The sequence below is a fragment of the Hypanus sabinus genome, chromosome 8, assembly GCF_030144855.1.
Source record: "Hypanus sabinus isolate sHypSab1 chromosome 8, sHypSab1.hap1, whole genome shotgun sequence".
NCBI lineage: Eukaryota > Metazoa > Chordata > Chondrichthyes > Myliobatiformes > Dasyatidae > Hypanus > Hypanus sabinus.
The window spans coordinates 111,112,034-111,120,686 of NC_082713.1; the positions used below are offsets into that span (position 1 = coordinate 111,112,034).

Consider the following 8,653-nt stretch of genomic DNA (forward strand, 5'->3'; position numbering starts at 1 on the left):
ACAGTAGCAGTATAAAGTGTTAGAAAACGCGTGTGACATGAGACAGCAATAAACTAATTCTGGTTCCAGTTCTGATGCAGGTGGTCAATAAGATATCAGAATCAGGTTTATTATCACCGCCATGTGTCGTGAAATTTGTTAACCTAGCAGCAGCAGTTCAATGCAATACATAATATAGAAGAATTAAAAAAACGTAAACCAATTACAGTATACGTATATTGAATAGATTAGAAATCATGCAGAAACGTAAATATACAGTAAAAAAAAGTGAAGTAGTGTCCAAGGGTTCAATGTCCATTTAGGAATCGGATGGCAGAGGGGAAGAAGCTGTTCCTGTATCACTGAGTGTGTGCCTTCAGGCTTCTGTACCTCCTACCTGATGGTAACAGTGAGAAAAGGGCATGCCCTGTGTGCTGGGGGTCCTTAATAATGGACACTGCCTTTCTGAGACACCACTTCCTGAAGATGTCCTGGGTACTTTGTAGGCTAGTGCCCAAGATGGAGCTGACTAGATTTACAACCCTCTGCAGCTTCTTTCGGTCCTGTGCAGTAGCCCCTCCATACCAGACAGTGTTGCAGCCTGTCAGAATGCTCTCCATAGTACATCTACAGAAGTTTTTGAGTGTTGTTGTTGACATACCAAATCTCTTCAAACTCCTAATGAAGTATAGACACTTGCCTTCTTCATAGCTGCGTCAATATGTTGGGACCAGGTTAGGTCTTCAGAGATCTTGACATGAAAGGTCATAACCTACAGCAAGACCAGCATTGATTCTGGGTTTTGGGCACACGTTTGTCCTGGTTTAAAAGATAAGATTATGAACCCCAGAGAGGCCATGTTCTCTTCTCATTGCTGCCATCAGGAAGGAGTACAGGAGCCTTGGGTCCCACACCATCACGATCAGGAACAGTTAATACCCTGAACCAATGTGGGTAACTTCACTCACCTCAACTCTGAACTGATTGCACAATCTATAGACTCAGTTTCAAGGTCTCCACAGCTCGTGTCTCTATTATTTATTAATTTGTTTGCAGTTTGTCTTTTGCACATTGGTTGTTTGTCAGTCTTTGTAGCTTTTAAATGAATTCTTTTCTATTTCTTTGTTTTACTCTGAATGTATATTTCAAGGTGTATATTGTATACATTTCTCTGACATTAAATGAACCTATTGAATGCCTCCAAGAAAAAGAATATGAATTCTATGGTAACATATTCGTACTTTGATATAAATTAACTTTGAACTTGGACCCCAAACAAGGAACGAACACAGGCACATTCAACAAGCGTGTGTTAGCGGGTCTAAGGCCATAACTTGAGCTTGTTGAATGTACTTGTATTGATCCCTAGTTCGGAGGTCCTGGCTTGTTTCGGTTTCCTTTGCCCTGTGCTTTAATTTCTGATTATTTGTTCCCTAGTGGGAAGCCTTCAGTCTCCCAGAACTGCAAAACTTCCTGCGGATCCTGGACAAAGAGGAAGAGGAACAGTTCAAGCTGCTGAAAAGGCGTTACGTGACCTTCAGAGCCAAGCTGGAGGCTGCGCTGAACGCCACAGGGAAGCCGGATTAACCCCCGGAAAGATGCAGAGCGACGCACAGTCTCCGTGCAGGCGTGCTTCGGGACAGGGGACACGGCGAGTATAGCCAACCTTCAAAGCTGAAGAGTTCTGTTTCTGCACCGGAAACAGAACGTACCTGAAGCACTGAACCCATTGAGCTAAGGCAGGCCAGGCCTTGCCTCCATCTTGTATCTTCGCTTGCACAGCTGCCAAGTTTGTTGGACAATCGTGAAGGTTATTTATTAACGAGCTGCTCGGATGCACTGTAGTGGTGGTGAGATCTCCCTGCGCTTACCTCGTATATAATGCATTTATGACGGTAGTTCTAATACCCCAGCCTTCACAGGCTGATGCCTTACAATATGTGGCTTCGTTGTCCTGCTTGTGTAGACACTGAGTAGCCACGCGATGACCGTGGTCAATCTGAAAACCCTTCGGCCTTCCCTTCAAACTGAGAATGGCAAAGGAATACCCTACTGAACCATCTGTTCCTCATATATATGCAGTGCCAAATGACTTTTATTGTTGCAATACATATGTTAAAGGATACTAAGTTATGTGTAAACATTATTTAAGAGCTTTCCGGCAGGATAGGAAGAAATTGCAGGGTTAGAATGCGTGAGACATTATGTAGCACGAAGGGTGGGGAGGTGAGAGGTGGGTCAAAGGAAGTGGGCGGGTTAAATACTGTGTAAAGAAAGTGCTCTGGGGGTCATGGAGAAAATATATTGAAGAGCTCACAAATCAAAGTAAAATTTATTTTACTTTGCTGAATAGTAGCTATGGATTGGTTGTTATGTAAGCAGTGCACACAACACTGGAGGAACTCAGCAGATCAGGTAGTGTCTTTGGAAGGAAATGTATCTCCCAAAAGATTGACTGTCCGTTTCCCTCCATTGATGCTCCCTGATCTGCTGCATTGCCTCAGATTCCATCCCCTCGCGTCTCCTGGACATGTCGGCTCCTTGTTGCACTGGGACTAAGTTGGAAAGAAGTTTAGATTTGGAGGAAGGAGTTCTGCTTGTGTGATGTGGCAGGTCAGAAAAGTTTTAAAGCAGGCTTCAGCCGTGCATGGATTGCACTCTTGAGGGCCACGTTCTCATGCCTGCGGCTGCTGATCGGCTGATGGTAGTTGGCTCAGATTGGCGCGGTGGGAACTTGACATTGGCTCCAGGAAGGGCCTCTTGGCCTTTGGTGTTTTGGGGTCCTTGCAGACATGGCATCACCCAGGCAGACTGCTCATTACTCGCAGCGAGAACAGGTGACGGTCCAGTCCAGCAGCTCTTGTCCACAAGGAGAATAAAACAGGCCCTTGGGCTCTTCGAAGGTCTGAGAGTTCTCACACCCCAAGTTTGTTGCCAAATCCCACCACTGTCTGTGTGGAGTATGCACATCCTCCCTGTGCCTGTGTCCTCCAGTATCCTCCCAGCTTTCCCAACCCAGTGCCAGTAATTGGCTGCTGTGAATTGCCCCCAGTGTGAGTGAGTGGCAGGAACAACAAGAGGGGAGTTGATGGACATGGGGAGAGAATAAAATGCATGACGCAGAAAATCAGATGAGGGGTGACAGAGCTGATGGGATTGTTCTGCTGGGAAATGGCATTGACTCAATGGGCCAAATGACTTCATATGTCATGAAGAAGACCAGAGCCCACAGACTTAGCATTTTTCCCTATTGGCAAGCTGACCCAGGGGCCATTGAAGAAAAATGGGAAAAAAGATGAGCCGCATTGTGCTTGAATTAATTTTGAGAGAGAGAGAAAGAAGAAAGTGAGAGAGAGGGAGAGAAAGTGAAGAGGAGAGAGAGAGTGAGAGGGAGAATAGGTGAGAAAGTGAGATGGGAGAGTGAGAAGGGTTTGGGGAGAAGGGGAAGAGAGAGATGGAGAGGAAAAAGATGGGGGGAGAGAGGGAGTGGGAGAAAGAGAGAGACAGACATAGATAACTCGCCATGGTGGGTGGCAGGGAATAAGCAAGAGCCAGGGGTGAAGGAATGCAACTCTCAGAAGTTGCTTACAGAGAAGATCACAAGCACGTGCATTATGTTGGCCAGATCTTGAGGCATTTTGTCACAATTTATAAATTTGGTCATCTTGATTTTCCTGTTATTAGGTGTTGGTTTTGTTTTAAAGTGTAAAAGCTCCCAGTATAATAACTTGGTTTTGATTGGGTTAGTCTTCCCCCTTTCTGACCTCTAACTGTGGCTGGGTTAATAGACAGGTCTCCGCCGTCACCCTCCCCCACCTGGCTTGATCTGCCCGTAATCCTAAATATCTCCTGCTTCGCTTTCCCGTCTCACCTTCTACCTCTCGCGCTCTCTGCTCTCCACTCTTTAGTCCCAACACAAATCGTTGATAGTTCCTTCCATCCCAGCAGATGCTGCTCGACCCGCTGAGTTCCTCCAGCAGATTGTTTCTTGCATCTGCTCTCTCTGGTGTCTCCAGATCTTCTAGTAGATTCATCCTCAAGCACCTTGGACAGCAGATTATCTTCATTGAGGTTCAGTCTATGGGTTTGCCTTGTCTCTGCATGTTCCATAGGATTTTCATGTATTCATTGTCTTCCTGGTGTTTATTCTGCAAACCCTATCTGTGTGGGTCTGATGTTAACCATCTCACTCAGCCTCTTTGCTGGGACTAAGCACAGGGCTGATGGGAATTAGCCATTAGTTATTGATGCCTTTCAATAATTCCAGGTCTGTGGTCCTGGGAATTAGTACAATCATTTGACATTATGAGTCTCTGAAACCGACACAGGAAATGGTATTTTCCCAGACCACGTCCCCCTTCCCTCTATCTAGAACTTGATCCCTTTCTCCTCCATCCCTTTTAAGTGTCTCTTTGATCTCGTCTGGTTCAGTTGGTTTCCATTCACACCTTTCTTCTTGGCCACTGTAATGGTCCTCATCATTGGTCTGAAAGCTTGCTGATGGTGCGGGCAGTTGGGCACACCCAGCGACCCCAGTTAATTGGAGAGCATCTCTTCCCAAGCATTCTCTGGCTGTTCCTCACAAATCTCCTGGCTATGTGTCACCTGGTGTATGCTTTGCCTTCTATTCTTGACCTGTATGTCAACTATCATTGGGTCTACTCTTGTATTCCTCTATCATGTAATGGATGATCCATTCTACCAAGCCCAGCCCTGCACTGTTCTTCTTATCCCAGAGGAGTGCCTCTGCCCAAAGCCCTCCACTAGACTCTTCTCTGGGACAATGACTCTTGGCTTTGGTCTCTGTCAGGGCTTGGCGCTCTCCACTCTCCTTGGCCAATTGGACCTACTGGTCAGGGTACCATTCCTGACAATTGTGGGATCTTACCGTGTGTTAATTTATCTGCCATGCTTCCTACTTTACAGCAGTGAACTCGCATCACAACTGGTCCATTCATCGTAGAATGATTTTTGACATCCTGCAATGGGACGTTCCAAAAAACTTTATTCTGGGAGATTTTGGGCTTTAAAATTGGGATGTGAAAGGTGCACAGAAATGCAGTGTGTCTTGTAAGTTTTGGCAACCTAATGATCGGGCTTTAACCACCCATGGTAATTCAAAGTTAAAAGGATAAGAAGTTGTTAACCAATCAGAATAGTCATGCTAGTTATTAATTAAGCTACACAAGACTTGGAACTGGGCAAGGAACACGCCTGGGGGAGATTGTCAGAAGCCTGATCCAAGATTGTCTTGTCCCACATTTACAAAGTCATGATCCTTTTGTATATCCCAAAAAGAAATGGTCCATTGAATTTTAATGTCTGTATTACAGCCACTTCCACAGTGTCCTGGGAGTTACCTCCTCTGATTGGTCCCAGCTCCTGGGAGTCACTTCCTCTGATTGGTCCCAGCTCCTGGGAGTCGCTTCCTCTGATTGGCTTGTGGGTATTGTTTTGCCTAAGTGTCTTACTCATGAACTGTCCCAGAGCTTCTGGCACCAAGTCCAGGGTTTGTGTAATCACCTGACACTTAGCTTTGCAAAAGCTCTTAAACCACACTGAACCAGAGTAGATGATTAAAATGCTCAAATGTGATCAGGGTGAATGTTTATTGGATTTGTGGTGGCTCTGTCCATGGTGAGGAGAAAGGTGCATTACTGAAAAGGCAAGCACGTGAAATAACTGATGGTCCCAACTTTGACCACCAACAGCCATGCACATGCAGAATTAAAATGTGTGTTCTGTCGAAAGCCTCAGCGTCCATCCCTTTCACAGCATGCTGTCCAGTCCATCAGAATTCTGGCATCTCTCGTGTGCCTTGCACTCGTTAGAGACCAAAACTCTCTCAACCAAGTGGAGCAGGGTCCTAATATCCAGCCCTGATTCTGATCTGGTCACCTAACTGAGACAGAGGCTTCAGATATGGACATGGTGGCAATGTATCATCTGAACCAATGAATGGGATGGGAGTGGGTATGGAAGATTCCTTGCATGTTGTGTATTTTTAAACGGGGATTTACGCTTTCAATGGACTTGCCTTGTACTACAGATTTCTCACCCAGGGTCCCTGTGTTGTGTTTGGGTATACTGGGCCCTGTGTTGTGTTTGGGTATACTGGGCCCTGTGTTGTGTTTGGGTATACTGGGCCCTGTGTTGTGTTTGGGTATACTGGGCCCTGTGTTGTGTTTGGGTATACTGGGCCCTGTGGTGTGTTTGGGTATACTGGGCCCTGTGTTGTGTTTGGGTATACTGGGCCCTGTGTTGTGTTTGGGTATACTGGGCCCTGTGTTGTGTTTGGGTATACTGGGCCCTGTGGTGTGTTTGGGTATACTGGGCCCTGTGTTGTGTTTGGGTATACTGGGCCCTGTGTTGTGTTTGGGTATACTGGGCCCTGTGTTGTGTTCGGGTCTACTGGGCCCTGTGGTGTGTTCGGGTCTACTGGGCCCTGTGGTGTGTTCGGGTCTACTGGGCCCTGTGGTGTGTTCGGGTCTACTGGGCCCTGTGGTGTGTTCGGGTCTACTGGGCCCTGTGGTGTGTTCGGGTCTACTGGGCCCTGTGGTGTGTTCGGGTCTACTGCTTCACTTGACTGGGTGTAAAGTGCCTTGGAGCTTCCAGGGGTTGAATGACGCTATTCAATGTGGAAACTCGCCCTCTTCAATCCAAATGATCCAGTCTTTGCCACAAGTTTTCTGGAAGGAGTTTAGGACCAAAGATAATTTGCTCCTTCCCCTTGCTGCTGTTCAATTATTATTTAATGTGTGGCTACTGTATTAATTTTGGAACCTTTCCAAAGAATGATTAGTTGCTGTGAATTGAGAACTTGGTTATCAATGGATCAGTGGGGGAAGAGGGAGGGAGACAAACTTCCAAAGATTCTTTTCTAAATTTGTCTATTTCAGTTTTGTTGGGTAGGGGTGGGGTTTGCAGTAGAATGGGGAGATGCTCCTTGTATATCAGCCCCCCAGAGAGAGATAACAAGTGCCTCTGTAGCTGGGACAAGCAGAAGTACAGCTGGGGGTGTGGAAGATCGGCCTTTATTGAAGATCCTCTCTGCATCACTGAGAACTCTACCCCGTGAGATGACCCGTTCTTTCGTGCAGCAGATCTCCAATTTTTTCAACACTTTTTCTGTGTCCAAATGGAGTTGCTTTTGTTCGAGGTTTAGCTGGAGGGGTTGGTGGGCAACAGGTGAACACTGTGTCTTCAAGCCCGTTTGGTGGCCCAGGGGTCTGTTGTGGAGCCACATGGTGATCACAGGGTAGAGAATAAAACGAAGATGGAGGGAAGAGCTGTTGCTGCTCACCGAGTTGCCTTTTTACTGTGTGATGGCTAGTACCAAAGAATAAAATTAGGGCACTTTAGCACATCAGGGAATTGTTGCTAAAGCGCAGAAAAAGAATTGAAACTTGATGTTTAATTTAACAGGTGTGTTTTCCATTTTGTATTCTTAATTAAAAAAAAACTGTACCAAGGTTTCATACTGAGCTGTTCTGGTTCATGTAGACATTGTGCAAAAAGTCTTATTCTATTTGTTGGGATGTCTGCCCTCTTGCTCTGAACCGATTGAGCAGGAGAGTAGTAATGGGTTCATATTCTTTTACTGTGAATGGTGTTTTCTTAATAACCCTTTACTTGAACTGTTTGCATGCTGCTCTGGGAACATCAATCAGAGAACATCCGTGGCGCACGTGCGTCACGTGACACACTACTGGTTCTACTCCAGGGGAGCTGGTCAAGTTTGGAGTTGTGTTTTTACTGTAACTCCCAGCTGCGGTGGAAACTGCGACCAAGACTCCACTGATGTAATCAAACACTGATCATGTACTGCTGATCCTCCCAGTCGAAGACATGAGCTGTATTATGTATCATTTAAATCACCATCACTGCTTTGTCTGCATATGCAAGGGTACAAAAAAGTAATGGTCATTGGACTTTTAATCGTGGATTTGCATGTGTGAAGAAGCACAAATTTAAGCAGTGTATAGGACTGAGTGTTACGGTATTTATATTGAATATTGACTGCAAGTGGAAATTTATTTTTTATTAAAGAGGATTTATTCTCTTTACTTTTTAAGATATTGAATTTGAATAAAATGGCTTTTGTAAGCTGTGGCATATTTTAATAAAGATCAAATTGATGGGAATCGTCTGTGTATTTATGCAGTGTGTGTGTGTGTGTGTGTGTGTGTATATATACAGTGATTTTAATACATCATAGTCTAGACGAGGCCACTGCATCAGCTTTGAAAAATAAGGAGTTGTGTTTTACAGTTATAATTTTTTTTCCCACCCCCGACACATCAAGCGAGGGATTACCTGAGAGTTGGGAAGTTGTGGTCCATTTATCCAGCATGGTGGTAGAGCCACTTCCAGCCCCTTGGTATGAACATCGAATTCCCCAACTTCCGGTAATTCCCTCCCTCTCCCTTCCCCCATCCTACTTTCACTCTGCCTCCTCTTCCAGCTGCCTATCACCTCTCTCATGATTGTCTTCTTCTACTACCCATAGTGCTTTCCCCTTACATTCCTTCTTTGCCTTTCCTACCTATGCCCTCCCTGCTTTCCCTCTCCCACCCCTTGATCTCTCCTCTGATTGGTTTTATACCTGGCACCTTTTTTATAGGGCCCCTGCCCCCTCCTCCTTCAGCCCTGACAAAGTTGTCTCGGCCCGAAA

At 45.6% G+C, this 8,653-nt stretch overlaps 1 protein-coding gene across 3 annotated transcripts in view; it reads left to right on the forward strand.

Annotated features, from left to right (window-relative positions):
* Positions 1–8,123, forward strand: part of rassf3 (Ras association domain family member 3) — a 259,392-nt gene extending 251,269 nt beyond the window's left edge. For all 3 annotated transcript variants that reach the window (XM_059977586.1, XM_059977587.1, XM_059977588.1), the window contains one exon: positions 1,417–8,123. In XM_059977586.1, coding sequence (XP_059833569.1) covers positions 1,417–1,566 — 150 coding nt within the window. In that variant the 3' untranslated portion in view covers positions 1,567–8,123. The remainder of the gene's footprint in view (positions 1–1,416) is intronic.
* The last annotated feature ends 530 nt before the right edge of the window (positions 8,124–8,653 follow it).